Genomic DNA, 16861 nt, shown 5'->3' on the forward strand with positions numbered 1-16861 from the left:
CCACATTGGAGCCGCGCTGGGGGCTGCACTGGAGCTGCACGCTGGGGCCGTGCTGGGGCAGAGCAGGACTCACCCTGCTGTGCGGGGGCGGGTGGAAGAGCTTGCGCACGATGCAGGTGGTGGCCACGATGCAGAAGAGGATGGTGCCCACGATCTCCTTCCACCAGTGGAGCAGCAGCACAGGATCCTTCTTGCGAATGCTCTTGTAGCTGGTGTCCTCAAAGAACCTGACCGTGATCTGGGTGCTGCGCTTGCTCCGCTCTCTCTTGTAGTAGGGCAGGTAATAGCCGTTGTCTGGTGGGGAGGACACAGAGAGGGCCACGGTGACTCAGAGGCAACCACACAACTGCTTTGCCTTCCCCCTGGCAGGTGTCCTCAGCAGACACAGAGGGCTTTTGTTTGCATGCTCATGGCAGGTCCCATGGCAGGTCAGAAAAGGCACTGAGTCAAGGCTGTGGGCTCCACAGCAACTGTGTAGAGGGGGAGGTGATGCTCCCCTTCTCCGCCCGGGTGAGACCACAGCTGGAGCTCTGGGGCCAGCTCTGGAGCCTCTCTGCCAGGAAGGATCTGGAGGGGCTGGAAGGTGTCCAGAGAAGGGCCATGAGGAGGAGCAGAGGGCTGGAGCTGCTCTGCTGTGAGCACAGACTGAGGGAGTTGGGGTTGTGCAGGCTGGAGAGGAGAAGGCTCCAAGGAGACCTCATTGTGGCCTTGCAGGATCTGCAGGGGGCTGCAAGAAATCTGGGGAGGGACTTTTGAGGGTGTCAGGGAGGGATAGGACTGGGGGGGATGGAGCAAAACTAGAAGTGGGGAGATTGAGATTGGCTGTGAGGAAGAAGTTGTTGCCCAGGAGGGTGGTGAGAGCCTGGCACAGGCTGCCCAGGGAGTTGGTGGAAGCCTCCTGCCTGGAGGTGTTTGCAGCCAGGCTGGATGTGGCTGTGAGCAAGCTGCTGTGGTGTGAGGTGTCCCTGCCCATGGCAGGGGGTTGGGACTGGTTGAGCCTTGAGGTCCCCTCCAGCCCTGACAGTTCTGTGACTCTGTGGTTCTATAACTGGTCTCTATCAGTGCCCATATGGAGACCAGGGACGAGTGGTGTCCCTCGGGGGCTGGTGCTGGGACCAGTGCTGTTAGACATCTTTGTCAGTGCCATGGGCACTGGGATTGAGGCACCCTCAGCAAGTCTGTGGATGACACCAAGCTGGATGGTGTGACTGAATTTAGACTCTGCTGCAGTGAGCAGTTGGCCTCATTACAGTTTGGGGCAAGTCTGGTTTGGGTCACAATGTCAAACTCATTGAGGTCTCAGCCTGGCATCTCCCCCCTCTGCAGCACCTCCTCTCTGCTCTGGGCATGGGACAGGGGAAGCTTTGCTCTCACAAACTAAGCCAGGGAGGCTTTCTCTTCCTCTTCCAACACTTTAGAGGTAAGAAAGGTCTCTGCTTGCAACCACAATAGCATGGAGGGAAGGGATCCCTCCAGAGGGACCTGGGCAGGCTGCAGAGCTGAGCCCAAGCCAACCTCATGAAGTACAACAAGGCCAAGGGCCAGGTCCTGCAGCTGGGTCAGGGCAATCCCCAGCACTAATCCAAGCTGGGTGAGGAGTGGCTCCAGAGCAGGCTGCAGGAGAAGGCCTTGGGGGAGTCAGGTGGTGACAAACTCCCCAGGAGCCAGCACTGGTCCCTGGCAGCCCAGAGCCAGCTGAGTGCTGAGCTGCAGCCAGAGCAGGGAGAGCAGCAGCACAGGGAGGGGATTCTGCCCCTCTGCTCTGCTCAGACTCATGTTCAAGGCCAGGCTGGATGAGGCCTTGAGCAACCTGTACTGGGGGAAGCTGTCCCTGCCCACAGCTGGGAGGTCAGAACTGGATGATCTTTATGGTCCCTTCCACCCCAACCCATTCCAGGCCTCTGTGGATCCATGCAGCACTTCCCAAGGTGGAAGCTCTACCTACCATATGGGTACTGCAGAACTGAGAGTGCTCCATTGCTGTACTCCTCATGAGAGTATTTGTCATTGCTGAGACACTTGTCAAACTCATCAGAGCCCACCAGCACTGGAGTCCTGGAAGGAGAATCTAAGCAGAGAGAAGACAGAGTTTCCTGAGCTGAATGGTTGGAAAACTTCTGTCCTTGGGTGACTTTAAATGAGAACCCCAAGTGCAGCAGTTCAGAAAACACCTCCTGGAACAGCTCATGAGAGCCACAATGAATGCAAGGAAGCACTAAGGGCATTTTATGGTCAGTTACTAGTAGCCTGCAGACATTGAAGCTCAGCCTGGCTGTGTCCTTGGGCAGCCTGCTCCAGCTGGAGCTGTCCCTGCTGCCTGCAGGGGGGTGGACAAGATGCCCTTGCAGGCTCCCTTCTAACCCACTGCATTCTGTGAAGCAGTGAATACCTCTCCCCCATGCATGAAACTCCTGGTCTGGGACAGGGCAATTCCCTCATTCCCATCACTGCAAAACTCTTCCTCCTCCTGGGGATGAAAACTTGGAGGCAAAGGCAGAAATGTTTTATTGGGTTTGATCCTGCCAAATCCCCAGGAGAAGCAAGCAACCACTAGACATTCATTTACCCCCAAAATGATCATTAATAGAGCAGAGAGAGAGTCCCTGAAGTGGTTCCCAGGTGCAAACACTCTCCTGGCCTGAAGCCCCTTGGGCAGCAGGAAGCTGTGCTCTGCTTTCAGGGCTCTGGGTTGGTACTCACGGATCAAAGGCTTCCACTTGATCTTGGGCAGAGGGATAATGGAGTTGTCATTCCTGGATTCCAGAGCCTTTGGGTTGCTTGGGAACTTCTCAGAAATCCTGACTGAGGACTGCAGGTACAGCTGGCCCCTGTACATCCCTGAGGGACAGAGAGAGTGCAGGGCTTAGGTTTAGTTCTCTTCACCCACGGAAGAAAATGGCCCAGGTAAAATATGTGGTGAAATGGCATCCTGGCCTGCATCAGGAATAGTGTGGCCAGCAGGAGCAGGGAAGTCATTGTGCCCTGTGCTCAGCACTGGTTAGGCCACACCTTGAGTCCTGTGTCCAGTTCTGGGCCCCTCAGTTCAAGAAGGACATTGAGAGACTTGAAGGTGTCCAGAGAAGGGCAACAAGGCTGGGGAGGGGTCTGGAGCACAGCCCTGTGAGGAGAGGCTGAGGGAGCTGGGGTTGCTTAGCCTGGAGAAGAGGAGGCTCAGGGGTGACCTCATTGCCCTCTACAACTACCTGAAGGGAGGTTGTAGCCAGGTGGGGGTTGGTCTCTTCTCCCAGGCAGCCAGTAACAGAACAAGAGGACACAGTCTCAAGCTGTGCCAGGGGAGGTTCAGACTCGAGGTGAGGAGAAAGTTCTTCACCGAGCGAGTCATTCGTCATTGGAATGTGCTGCCCAGGGAGGTGGTGGAGTCCCCATCCCTGGAGGTGTTCAAGAGGGGATTGGATGTGGCACTTGGTGCCATGGTCTAGTCATGAGGTCTGTGTTGATAGGTTGGACTCGATGATCCTCGAGGTCCTTTCCAACCTAAGCTATACTGTGATACTGTGAAAAACATCACCGGAAAGAGTTCACAGCTTCACAGATTGCTCTGGGCTGGAAGGTCCAGGGAAGGGCAACAGAGCTGGGGAAGGGTCTGGAGAAGAGGGCTGGGGAGGAGCAGCTGAGGGAGCTGGGGGGGTTTGGTGTAGAGCAGAGGAGGCTGAGGGAGACCTCCTTGCTCTCTGCAGCTCTCTGAGAGGAGGCTGCAGTGAGGTGGGGGTTGGGCTCTGCTCCCTGGACAAGAGGAAATGGCTTCAACTGGCCCCAGGGGAGGTTTAGGTTGGACATTAGAAGAAACCCTCTTGACTGAAAGGGTTCTCAAAGCCTGGCCCAGGCTGCCCAGGCAGGTGGTGGAGTCCCCATCCCTGGAGGTGTCTCACAGAGGCAGAGCTGTGGTGCTGAGGGCCATGGCTCAGCCCCAGCCTGGGCAGTTAGGTCAGGACTGGACTGTCTGACTTGCTTTCTTCCAGCCTGAGCAGGGAAGGGACTCAGCCATGTTCACTGCAGAGCAGGCTGCAGGCAGTGTCTCACCCAAGTAGACGCTGGACTCGGTGGCCCCCCTGGCAGCTTCCACCAGATCTTCCTCATCCTCCAGCACCTCACTGCTGGCAGTGTAACTTGTGTCATCAAACAGGCTGATGGGGATGACTTTGCCATCCTTCACCAGCCATGCAGAGGCAATTGGAGTGCAGAACTGAAGGGGAGAGAGAGGTAAGTGGCAAGTTACTGTTGGATGAAGCAGAGAGGAGATGAGAGCGATGCTAAGCACCAGGCTAACCTTCCTGAGGGCCTTTCTGTAGAGGTTCCAAGTCAAGAAAGTGCCCAGCAGATGCCTGCTGCTTTGTGAAGCCCCCAGCTGACCCCAGGCTGACAGCCAGCCTCCATGCTGCTGCAGAGCCCTGGCTTGCAGCAGGGCCTGCAGTGTCTGTCCCCCTACCTGGTACTCCCACTCCAGGTGTCCTCCTCGCCTGTTGAAAGCCATCACCTTCCAGTCAGCTACTGAGACCTTTATCACAGTGTCTTTCATCAGAGCTTCCTGCTCCTCCACATCTGAAATGATTTTGGTTTCTTCTTTGCTCAGAGGTGGTTTCAGAGTGCTCTCCAGGTACCCAGCTCGGGTCTCAAGCTCGGGGACGTAGCGCAGCTCGAAGTGACCGACGCTGAAATTCCACCTGCAAGGGAAACAGGCAAGAGGGGAAGGAACTGCCTGAGCCCAGGCAGGCTCCACATCCTCCATCCAGGAGGGTCTTAGCCTCTTATCGAGGCTTGGCCCACAGAACTCAGATAAACACAACTGGGGAGTGCTAATCCAGAAGCAGAGAATGGTTGGGGCTGGAAGGGAGCTCCAGAGCTCACCCAGCCCAACCCCTGCCAGAGCAGGGCACCCAGAGCAGGGCACACAGAACACATCCAGGGGGGGCTGGAAAGGCTCCAGAGCAGGAGACTCCACAACCTCTCTGGGCAGCCTGCTCCAGGCTCCAGCACCCTCCCAGGGACAAAGTTTTCCATCCTGTGGCACCTCCTCTGCTCCAGCTTGCCCCCAGTGCCCCTTGTGCTGTCCTTGGCCATCCCTGAGCAGAGCCTGGCTCCAGCCCTGCACATCTTTATCCCCAGCAATGAGGGCAGCCCTCAGGCTGCTCTGCTCCCAGCTCCAAGCCCCAGCTGCCTCAGCCTGTGCTCACAGGGAGCTGTTCCACTGCCTGCAGCAGCTCTGTGCCTCTGGGATGGACTCTCTCAAGCAGATCCCTGAGGCCCTTCTTGACCTTAGGGGCCCAGAACTGTACCACACCAAACAAGCTAAGAAATCTGGCCAGAGATGATGGGCAAGGTGAGAAGGCAGCTGAAATAGGGCCAAGGGCATCAAAGTTTAGTGCACAGAATGAGCAATTCATCAAGCAGGACAGCTGGGGGCGTTACGAGGAAAGCATTCATGTAGCTGATGAACAGCCAAGTGTAAAGCACCCAGGAAGCACCATGCTGCATGGCACAGAACCACAGAATGGTTTGGCTTGGAAAAGTTATCTCAGATCACTCAGTTCAACATCACCCCAGCCCCACCATGGCCATCAAACCATGGCCCCAGCTGCCATGGCCACAGGGAACCCCTCCAGCCATGGGGACTCCACCACCTCCCTGGGCAGCCTCTGCCACTCCCTGACCACTCCTGCAGCAGAGGAATTTTTCCTCCTCTCCAACCTAAGCCTCCCCTGGCACAATTCCAGGCCATTGCCTCTTCTATCACCTGATTCCAACCCCCACCCCACTGCAGCCTCCTCTCAGGGAGCTGCAGAGAGCAAGGAGCTCTCCCTCAGCCTCCTCTGCTCCACACCAAACACCCCCAGCTCCCTCAGCTACTCCTCCTCAGCCCTCTTCTCCAGACCCTCCCCCACCTCTGGTGCCCTTTTCTGGCCCTGCTCCAGCCCCAGTGAGGGGCCCAAAGGTGCTCCCAGCAGGGCAGAGAGGGACCTGGGGGTGCTGGGTGATGGTAGGCTGAACATGAGCCAGCAGTGTGCCCAGGGGGCCAAGAAGGCCAATGGCATCCTGGCCTGCATCAGGAACAGTGTGGCCAGCAGGAGCAGGGAGGTCATTGTGCCCTGTGCTCAGCACTGCTCAGGCCACACCTTGAGTCCTGTGTCCAGTTCTGGGCTCCTCAGGTTAAGAAAGATGTTGAGCTGCTGGAAGGTGTCCAGAGAAGGGCAACAAAGCTGGGGAGGGGTCTGGAGCACAGCCCTGTGAGGAGAGGCTGAGGGAGCTGGGGTTGCTTAGCCTGGAGAAGAGGAGGCTCAGGGGAGACCTTCTTGCTCTCTCCAACTCCCTGAAGGGAGGTTGGAGCCAGGTGGGGGTTGGTCTCTTCTCCCAGGCACCCAGCAGCAGAACAAGAGGACACAGTCTCAGGCTGTGCCAGGGGAGGTTTAGGCTGGAGGTTAGGAAGAAGTTCTACACACAGAGAGAGATTGCCCATTGGAATGTGCTGCCCAGGGAGGTGGTGGAGTCACCATCACTGGAGGTGTTCAGGAGGAGACTTGACAGGGTGCTTGGTGCCATGGGTTAGTTGATTAGGTGGTGTTGGATGATAGGTTAGACAGGATGGTCTTGAAGGTCTCTTCCAACCTGGTCTATTCTATTCCATTCCATTCTGTGGAGGTGAGCTGTGCCAGACAGCAGCTGCAGAGCCTGCTGCAGACAGGAGAGGGAGCAGGGGCACAGGGAATGGCTGCTCTGAGCTCCCCAAAGAGCCCACAGGAAGGCTGCAGAGGGACTCTTCATCAGGTGTCTAGAGACAGGACAATGCCTCCTGCCTGGGGGTGTTCAAGGATGAGACCTGGGCTAGTAGAGAGGAGTCCGTGCCCACGGGGGGAGGTTGGAGCAGACAGCCTTTGGAGGTCCCTTCCAACCCAACCCCATCTGGGATTCCAAGGCTGTAGCTGTGTAAGACAAGCAACCTTCCCAGCCTGTATCCCATGGGGCAGGTCTGGGGGGGAGGGTGTGAGTAGAACAGCTGCCTGGACTTTGTTGGAGACATCCTGCTGCATTAGCACAGCAAAGTCACAGCCTGAACTGGTTTCTCCAGCAGCTAAGGACCTGTGCTCTGAGCAGGAACAGGCTCTGAACATCACCACAGCACCTCTCAGAGTGGGACTTCCAAAAACTAAGGCTGAAAACATTTTAGCCAGGGCCTTGAGCAGCCTGGGCTGGTGGGAGGTGTCCCTGCCCATGGCAGGGGGGTTGGAACTGGAGGAGCTTCAGGCTCCCTCCCAACCTATTCCATGATTCTGGGACTGGAATGAAGGTCTTGCAGTTTGCTGTCAGAGCAAGCATGCAAGGTCAGCAGCACACAGACAGCCCTGGCTGCCCTGAGGAGCAGGCTGTACCTCTGCTCAGGTAACTCCAGCCCAGCTGGGAATGACAGCATCTGAAGGGTGGGTGGCAAGCAGCAGGGGCCAGGCTCTTTCCACGGGTGCCCAGTGACAGGGCAAGGAGCAATGGACACAAACTGGAACACTGGAAGTTCCTCCTCAACATGACAGAATTCTGCACTGGGAGGGTGCTGGAGGCCTGGAGCAGGCTGCCCAGAGAGGTTGTGCAGTCTCCTGCTCTGGAGCCTTTGTAGCCCTGTCTGGATGTGGTCCTGGGTGCCCTGCTCTGGCAGGGGTTGGGCTGGGTGAGCCCTGGAGCTCCCTTCCAACCCTCCCATGCTGGGGCTCTGTGCTAGGGAGCATGGTCACCATTATCAGTCCCAAGCACTTGCCTGCACCTCAAGCAGCAGCAGCTGCCTGCAGGCAGGCCAGGGAGCACCTCACTGCAGGACCACCCTGGGAGGGCAGGACTGCAGCCAGTGGGTAACAGCAGGAGCCAAACACCCAGCCCCACAGCTCTCCTGCAGCAGGCTCCTCTTGGGGCAGGGGACTGCCTGGAGACAGCCAGCCCACACTGCCTTCCCTGGGAGAGACACTGCAGCCAGAGCCTGCTCCCAGCCTCTAGGGACAGGCAGCACCTGAGGGCTGGCTTCCAAAGCAGCTTGTGGGGAGTGTTCAAGCTGGGGAGGTTGCTTCCTGCCCCTCCCGTTGGGTGAAGCCAGCAGCCTGGGGCAGAGCACAGGGCAGAGCACGGGGCAGAGCATGGGGCACAGCCCAGGGACAGCCCAGGGGCAGAGCATGGGGCAGAGCACGGGGCAGAGCACGGGGCAGAGCATGGGGCACAGCCCAGGGACAGCCCAGGGGCAGAGCATGGGGCAGAGCACGGGGCAGAGCACGGGGCAGAGCATGGGGCACAGCCCAGGGACAGGCCAGGGGCAGAGCACGGGGACAGGCCAGGGGCAGAGCACGGGGCAGAGCATGGGGCAGAGCACGGGGCAGAGCATGGGGCAGAGTATGGGGCACAGCCTGGGGCAGAGTATGGGGCAGAGCACGGGGCAGAGCATGGGGCACAGCCCAGGGACAGGCCAGGGGCAGAGCATGGGGCAGAGCACGGGGCACAGCCTGGGGCAGAGCATGGGGCAGAGCACGGGGCAGAGCATGGGGCAGAGTATGGGGCACAGCCTGGGGCAGAGTATGGGGCAGAGCACGGGGCAGAGCATGGGGCACAGCCCAGGGACAGGCCAGGGGCAGAGCACGGGGACAGGCCAGGGGCAGAGCACGGGGCAGAGCATGGGGCAGAGCACGGGGCAGAGCATGGGGCAGAGCACGGGGCACAGCCCGGGGACAGCCTGGGGCAGAGCCTGGGGCAGAGAATGGGGCAGAGCATGGGGCAGAGCATGGGGCACAGCCTGGGGCAGAGCATGGGGCAGAGTATGGGGCACAGCCTGGGGCAGAGCATGGGGCAGAGTATGGGGCAGAGCATGGGGCACAGCCTGGGGCAGAGCATGGGGCACAGCCCAGGGCAGAGCATGGGGCAGAGTATGGGGACAGGCCAGGGGCAGAGCATGGGGCAGAGTATGGGGCACAGCCCAGGGCAGAGCATGGGGCAGAGCATGGGGCAGAGTATGGGGCACAGCCCAGGGCAGAGCATGGGGCAGAGCACGGGGACAGGCCAGGGGCAGAGCATGGGGCAGAGCATGGGACAGAGCATGGGGCACAGCCCAGGGCAGAGCATGGGGCAGAGCATGGGGCACAGCCTGGGGCAGAGCATGGGACAGAGCATGGGGCAGAGCATGGGGCACAGCCTGGGGCAGAGCATGGGGCAGAGCATGGGGCAGAGCATGGGACAGAGCATGGGGCACAGCCCAGGGCAGAGCATGGGGCAGAGCATGGGGCACAGCCCAGGGCAGAGAATGGGGCAGAGTATGGGGCACAGCCTGGGGCAGAGCATGGAGCACAGCCCGGGGGGGGCACAGCCCGGGGGGTGCAGCACAGCCCGGGGCGGGGGGGGCACAGCCCGGGGGGTGCAGCACAGCCCGGGGCTGGGGGGTGTCACAGCCCGGGGCGGGGGGCAGCACAGCCCGGGGCGGGGGGGGGGCACAGCCCGGGGCGGGGGGCAGCACAGCCCGGTGGGGGGCAGCACAGCCCGGGGGGGGGCACAGCCCGGGGGGGGGGCAGCACAGCCCGGGGCTGGGGGGTGTCACAGCCGGCTGCGCGCTGCCCGCAGCCCCGCACTCACTTCTCGGCGCCGCTGCGCGGTCCCACCGCCCGCACGGTCTTCTGGGTGCGGTGCAAGAGCAGCGTCTCCTCCTGCTCCGCCTCCTCGTCGTCCCAGCGGCGGCAGCCCACGGCCGAGCAGATGTACTTCACCTGGGGCAGAGGGCGAGAGGCTGGCACAGGCTCCCAGCCCCCGAGGGGGAGCTCCAAGCACACCGAAGTCACCGACAGCCGCAACCCTGCCCGGCCGCTGCCGCCCCACGGCCGCGGGGAGCTCTGCTCCGGGGCTGGGGCACAGACGAGGGCTTGGCACGAGCAGAATCCTCAGCAGAGTCTGAGGCATCTCCACCCTGGGGCAGTTTGACTTCCCCTGGACTGCGTTTTGCTATGTTTCCAACAGAAAGCAATCTTAGCTCTGTCGTTCCTGCCTGCCTCCACAGCCATCACTCTCTCACCCTGCACCGAGGCTGAGCCTTGCCCTGACCCAGGTGCAGGGCCTTGGCCCTGGCCTTCTGGAACCTCCCCAGGCTCTCAGATTTGTTCAGCCTGGAGAGGAGAAGGCTCAGGGGAGACCTTATTACCATGGACTTCCCCCTCTACTCTGCCCTCCTGAGACCTCATCTTGAGTCCTGCCTTCAGTTCTGGGCTCCCCAGCTCAGGAGGGACAGGGATCTGCTGGAGAGTCCAGCTAGGAGGATGATCAGGGGACTGCAGCACTGCCTGGGGAGGAGAGGCTGAGAGCCCCGGAGCTGTTGAGTCTGGAGAGGAGAAGGCTGAGAGGGATCTGATCAATGTCTATCAATAGCTGAGGGCTCGGGGTCAGGAGGGAGGGGACAGGGACAGGCTCTGCTCAGCTGCACCCTGGGATAGGCCAAGAGGCAATGGATGGAAACTGCAGCACAGGAGGTTCCAGCTCAGCATGAGGAGGAACTTCTTGACTGTGAGGGTCCCAGAGGCCTGGAGCAGGCTGCCCAGAGAGGCTGTGGAGTCTCCTTCTGTGGAGCCTTTGCAGCCCTGTCTGGATGTGTTCTGTGTGACCTGCCCTGGGTTCTCTGCTCCTGCTCTGGCAGGGGGTTGGGCTGGAAGATCTCTTTGGGTCCCTTCCAACCCCTGAGATCCTGTGATGTCAGTACATCCAGGTGGGGCTGGAAAGGCTCCAGAGCAAGAGACTCCACATCCTCTCTGGGCAGCCTGCTGCAGTGTCCCAGGAAGGCTGCACTGCCATGGTCCTGCCTGCACAGCTCCTGCAGAGAGCCAGGCACACTGCCTGCCAGAGGCAGCTCTGCTGCTGGGGGTACAGGCTACCCAGGGAGGTGGTGGAAGCCTCCTGCCTGGAGGTGTTTGCAGCCAGGCTGGATGTGGCTGTGAGCAACCTGCTGTGGTGTGAGGTGTCCCTGCCCATGGCAGGGGATTGGGACTGGCTGAGCCTTGGGGTCCCTTCCAGCCCTGACAGTTCTGTGCCTCTGTAAAATGAGCAGCCCCAAGGTCTACCTCCTGCAGACTGGGGCAGCAGCAATCTGTTGGTGCCCAGTGCCCCCTGCTATCAGAGAGGAACTCAAGGTGATTCCATCACACTCACATTGGCTCTCTGCTCTTCATCATCACTGATCCCCACTGCAAGTGGCCTACACTGGAATCCAAGGCTGACAGGAGAGGATTCATCTGTGCAGAGCACACCTTGGGAGCTGGGCAATGGAGTGAGCTCCAGTGCTGGTTGGCCATAAGTGCTGTCCCCAGGGCTCAGGGCTGGGCCAGGGCTCTGATGTTGTATCAGTGATCTGGGTGAGGGATTGAGCTCCCTCAGTGTGCAGATGGCACTGCCCTGGGTGCCAGTGGGGCTCTGCTGGAGGCTTGGGAGGCTCTGCAGAGGGATCTGGCCAGGCTGGATCCAGGAGCCAAGGTCAACAAGGCCAAGGGCTGGGTCCTGCACCCAAGAAACACAGCAGGCTTGGGGCAGAGTGGCTGCAAAGCTGTATAGCAAGGAAGGACCTGGGGGTGCTGAGGGACAGCAGCTGAAGATGAGCCAACAGTGCCCAGCTGGCCACAAAGGCCACCAGCAGCCTGGCCTGGAGCAGCAGTGCTGTGGGCAGCAGGAGCAGGGCAAGGATTGTGCCTCTGGGCTCAGCACTGGGGAGGCCACAGCTTGAGTGCTGGCTTCAGGTTTGGGCTCCTCACTCCCAGGAGGACCTTGAGGAGCTGGAGCAGGGCCAGAGAAGGGCAGCAGAGCTGGGGAAGGGTCTCGAGGAGAGGGCTGGGGAGGAGCAGCTGAGGGAGCTAGGGTTGCTCAGTGTGGAGCAGGGGAGGCTGAGGGAGACCTCACTGCTCTCTGCAGCTCCCTGAGAGGAGGCTGAGTGAGCTGGGGGTTAGGCTCTGCTCCCTAGTCTCAGGTGACAGAAGGAGAAGCAATGGCCTGGAATTGTGCCAGGGGAGCCTTAGGTTGGAGATGAGGAAAAGTTTCTTTGCTGCAGGAGTGGTCAGGGCCTGGCAGAGGCTGCCCAGGGAGGTGGTGGAGTCCCCATGGCTGGAGGTATTCCAGAGCCCTGTGGCCATGGCACTTGGGGCCATGGTTTGGTGTCCCTGGTGGGGCTGGGGTGCTGGTGGTTGCACTGGGGGAGCTCAGAGAGCTTTTCCAACTGTTCTATGATTCTCTCTCTGTGCAGCAGCTGCAACCCCCAGCCCTGGCTCCCCAGGCAGCTCAGACTCCGCTCCCCTCGGCTGCGTGCTTAGAGCCGCCCTGCAGCGTCCATCTCAGGAGCATCTTATGTGCAACAGTGCTCAAAACACAGAGACAGAAGACAGCTTCCAGGCTCTTACCTTCCCTGAGTATGAGCTCAGCCCATAGGTTGTCAGAGACTTTCCCCCAACCAGGACAACATCCTCCCCAAACTTGTAGGAGGACTCGAGGAGGGACTCGACGGTGAAGGGCACAGCTTCCATGCTCTCCCGCTCCCTGTCCCACTGGAACAGGTCCCCATCCAAGGAAGGGATGATCATCTTGTTGCCAAACACCTGCAAGGGTGGCAGGGAAGGGGGGTTACCATCAGCCCACAGCTGGATCCAAACACACATCCCAGCTGCAAGCAGCAAGGCTCTGCCCTTCCCCTCTGCTCCACTCTGCTGAGACCACAGCTGGAGCTCTGGGTCAGTTCTGGAGCCTCTATGCCAGGAAGGGTCTGGAGGGACTGGAAGGTGTCCAGAGCAGGGCCACGAGGAGGAGCAGAGGGCTGGAGCTGCTCTGCTCTGAGGACAGCCTGAGAGAGTTGGGGTTGTGCAGGCTGGAGAGGAGAAGGCTCCCAGGAGACCTAATTGTGGCCTTCCAGGATCTGCAGGGGGCTGCAAGAAAGCTGGGGAGGGACTTGTGAGGGTGTCAGGGAGGGATAGAACTGGGGGGGATGGAGCAAAACTAGAAGTGGGGAGATTGAGATTGGCTGTGAGGAAGAAGTTGTTCCCCATGAGGGTGGTGAGAGCCTGGCACAGGCTGCCCAGGGAGGTGGTGGAAGCCTCCTGCCTGGAGGTGTTTGCAGCCAGGCTGGAGGTGGCTGTGAGCAACCTGCTGTGGTGTGAGGTGTCCCTGCCCATGGCAGGGGGTTGGAGCTATATGAGCCTTGAGGTCCCTTCCAGCCCTGACAGTTCTGTGATCCTAAGGCTGTCCAAGCAGGGACACTGCATTGCACTCCAGCCTCCTGTTTGGAACCCAGAGGCTTCTCTCTCCAAGTTCTGCTGGAGACAGGAATTGTTCAGGCATTCAGACCACAGCTGGCTTCCACCCCCAGTTAAGCAGCAGTTCAGTGTGGCACCTGCTCCACTGGAGGCCAAACACCTTAGAGCTCAACCAGTTCATGGATCTGAATGCAGACACACTGCAGAGTCTGACATGGGGAGAAGCACTCCTGAGGACACAGGCCCTGGCTCCACTGCAAGCTGTGCAGATCATTTCTGAGAGCTCCCAGACAATGGCAGTGGCAAGGAAGGTTCTGCTGCACTGCTGCTTCCACAGCCAGGTCACTGCTAAGCCCTGTGCTGAGCTGCAGCCAGAGCAGGGAGGGCAGCAGCACAGGGAGGGGATTCTGCCCCTCTGCTCTGCTCTGCTCAGCCCCCACCTGCAGCACTGCCTCCAGCTCTGGGCCCCCAGCACAGGAAGGACCTGGAGCTGCTGGAGAGGGCCCAGAGGAGGCCACCAAGATGATCAGAGGCTGCAGAACCTCCCCTGTGGGGCCAGGCTGGGAGAGTACCTGAAGGGACTACAGGAGAACTCAGGAGGATTTATTCTTAATCTGCCCTGCCCCACTTTCAAACCACTGCCCCTGGGCCTATCCCCACAGCCCCTTCTGAGCAGTCCCTCCCCAGCCTGCCTGCAGCTCCCCTGCAGATATTGACCTGCAGCTCTGAGGGCTCCCTGGAGCCTTCTCTTCTCCAGGCTGAGCAGCCCCAGCACTCTCAGCCTGTCCTCCATCCCTCTGATCATCTTTGTGGCCTCCTCTGGACCCTCTCCAGCAGGTCTGTGTCCTTGTTTTGGGGGTCTCATAGCTGGACCCTGCACTGCAGGGGAGGTCTCCCCAGAGCAAAGGGATCCCAGCCCACACTCCCCCCTTGCCTTTGCAGAGAGTCAAACCCACCTTCCCCTGCCCAGAGCTGCTCAGCTGCCAGCACACTGCTCCTTGGCCTTTTCTTGACCACACAAATCACAAAGAGAAAGGGCAGAGCCCCAGGCTGCCCAGGCCCTGCTGCCCATCCATCACACTGAGGTCTGCAGGGAGCCCCTTGTTGGGAAGCATGACTCACTGCCAATGAGTGCTCAGGGACTGCTTGGGAAGCTCATTAGCAGCATGAGAGACCACAACTAACACGCAGCACTGCTGGCTGGAGCCACAGTGGCTGTGCCCACCCCCAGCACTGAGGAACTGCAACCCACAGCAGCTCAGCTTCTCAGAACATGCATTAAGAGGGGGATGTTAATGAGGCTTCTTCACAAGCCCTGTCCATTTGGGCAGCCCTCCACAGCATGATGAGAATGGATTCAGCCATGCCCCAGGGCAGGGTGCAAGGAGCCCCTCTGGTGCAACTGCAGTGATCATCTCCAACCCCACCTCAGAATCATGGAATGGTCCAGGTTGGAAGGCAGCTCCAAAGGGCATCTGCTCCAACCCCTCAGCAGGGGATCATCTATTCCAACCCATGGGCAGGGACACCTCTCAACTACACCTGGCTGCTCAAGGCCTCTTCCAGCCTGGCCTTGAACACCTCCAGGGAGGAGAAATCCACAGCCTCGCTGGGCAGCCTGTGCCAGACTCTCCCTTGTACTGAAGAACTTCTTCCCCAGCTCCACTCCAACCCTGCTCTGCCTCAGCTTCAAACCATCCCCCCTTGGCCTGGCTCTAAGGACCCTCAGGAAAAGTCTCTCAGCAGCCTTCCTGCAGGATCCCTTCAGGTACTGGAAAGCAGCTCTAAGGTGCCCACAGAGTCTTCTCTTCTCCAGGCTGAACACCCCCAGCGCCCTCAGCCTGGCCTCATAGGAGAGAAAATCCTCCTCCCAACACAGTACTGCTGCCCAGGCTCACACAGGGGCTGTTGGGGAGGGACTGAGCAGAAGGGGCTGTGGGGATAGGCCCAGGGGCAGTGGTTTGAACCTGGAGCAGGGCAGAGTTAGGTTGGACATGAGGAGGAAGTTCTGCACAGGGAGGCTGGGGAGACACTGGCACAGGCTGCCCAGGGCTGGGGTTGAGGCTCTGTCCCTGGAGCCATTGAAGCTCAGCCTGGCTGTGTCCCTGGGCAGCCTGCTCTAGCTGGAGCTGTCCCTGCTGCTTGGCCAAGCTGCCCTTGGAGGCTCCCTCCCAAGCCAAAGCAATCTGTGAGTGTGTGACAAAGGCTCAGCAGCACACCAGAAATGCTCAGACAAACAGAATGCTGAAGCCATGCAGAAGAGTCAGAAGGTGCCTGGTTGTGGAAGCAGTGTGAGGCTCTGAAACCAGAGCTGCTGCATCACTAAAATCCCCTCTGATCTGACACTTCTTCAGTCCTCTAAGTGGGTCACAGAGGAGCAAACAGCATGAAGCAAAGCTGGGATTCACCCAAAGAGAGGGAGAGACAAATCCTGCCAACATGTGCATGCCACACCTAGCAGCTCTCCTGGCACTGCCTGAAACAGGAGAGAATGTCACTGAGCTGCCCCACACTGCTGGTGACTGCTTAAGACTCACAGATTGCAGTGGGCTGGGAGGGAGCCTCCAAGGGCAGCTTGGCCAAGCCCTGCAGGCAGCAGGGACAGCTCCAGCTAGAGCAGGCTGCCCAGGGACACAGCCAGGCTGAGCTTCAATGGCTCCAGGGACAGAGCCTCAACCCCAGCCCTGGGCAGCCTGTGCCAGTGTCTCCCCAGCCTCCCTGTGCAGAACTTCCTCCTCAGGTCCAACCTAACTCTGCCCTGCTCCAGGTTCAAACCACTGCCCCTGGGCCTATCCCCACAGCCCCTTCTGAACAGTCCCTCCCCAGCCTGCCTGCAGCTCCCCTGCAGATATTGACCTGCAGCTCTGAGGTCTGCCTGGAGCCTTCTCTTCTCCAGGCTGAACAGCCCCAGCTCTCCCAGCCTGGCCCCACAGGGGAGGTTCTGCAGCCCACTGACTGTGGCCTCCTCTGGTCCCTCTCCAGCAGTTCCATGTCCCTCTTGTGCTGGGGGCCCCAGAGCTGGACCCAGCCCTGCAGGTGACTGCAGAGCAGAGCAGAGGGGCAGGGTCCCCTCTCCTGAGCTGCTGGCAGTGTTGGATCCCTCCCAGATATTGAGCTTCTGGCAAGAAAGTGCAAACACCTGGCAGTGACAAATGCTGCAGGGTGGCCTAGCACTGGGGAGCTAAACACAGCCAGAGCCAGCTCTGTGCATCCCCAGCACACAGACAGGGGCCAAGAGATGTCCTCCCCTTGTGCAGGGAGGGCTCACCTGTGCTAATAAAGGAGACAGAGCAGTAAGCTCTGCACCAACATTCACATCCCAGAGCAGCCTGGGGGCAGGCTGGGGAAGCTGTCCTTGGAAGGACAAAAGGTGCCAGGGCCAAAGCTGCAGCATTATCTTGTTAAAACTCAGAATCCAGACCCAGCAGGGCTGGCAAAGCCCTTTCACAGCACCCAGCCCAACCATTCTGGAGCTCTACTAAGGCTGGTACCCATGCACCACGGCTCTGCCAGGGATGGGCATTCAACCACCTCCTTGGGCAGCCTGGGCCAGGCTTGGAGAACCCTTTCAGTTAAGTTCCTTCTAATGTCCAACCTAAACCTCCCCTGGAGCAAGT

The 16861-nt window shown here is 59.8% G+C and overlaps 1 protein-coding gene across 1 annotated transcript in view; it reads right to left on the reverse strand.

Annotated features, from left to right (window-relative positions):
- The window catches only part of EIF2AK3 (eukaryotic translation initiation factor 2 alpha kinase 3), a 79737-nt gene that overhangs the window by 24661 nt on the left and 38215 nt on the right, over positions 1–16861 (reverse strand). The window contains exons 3-9 of the mRNA XM_068167686.1: positions 12399–12593; positions 9607–9737; positions 4448–4682; positions 4042–4204; positions 2701–2838; positions 1946–2068; positions 74–294 (exon numbers count right to left, since the gene is read on the reverse strand). Coding sequence (XP_068023787.1) covers positions 74–294; positions 1946–2068; positions 2701–2838; positions 4042–4204; positions 4448–4682; positions 9607–9737; positions 12399–12593 — 1206 coding nt within the window. The remainder of the gene's footprint in view (positions 1–73; positions 295–1945; positions 2069–2700; positions 2839–4041; positions 4205–4447; positions 4683–9606; positions 9738–12398; positions 12594–16861) is intronic.

The sequence above is a fragment of the Melanerpes formicivorus genome, unplaced genomic scaffold, assembly GCF_026170545.1.
Source record: "Melanerpes formicivorus ecotype bairdi unplaced genomic scaffold, bMelFor1.0.p_v2 SCAF_121, whole genome shotgun sequence".
Taxonomy (NCBI): domain Eukaryota; kingdom Metazoa; phylum Chordata; class Aves; order Piciformes; family Picidae; genus Melanerpes; species Melanerpes formicivorus.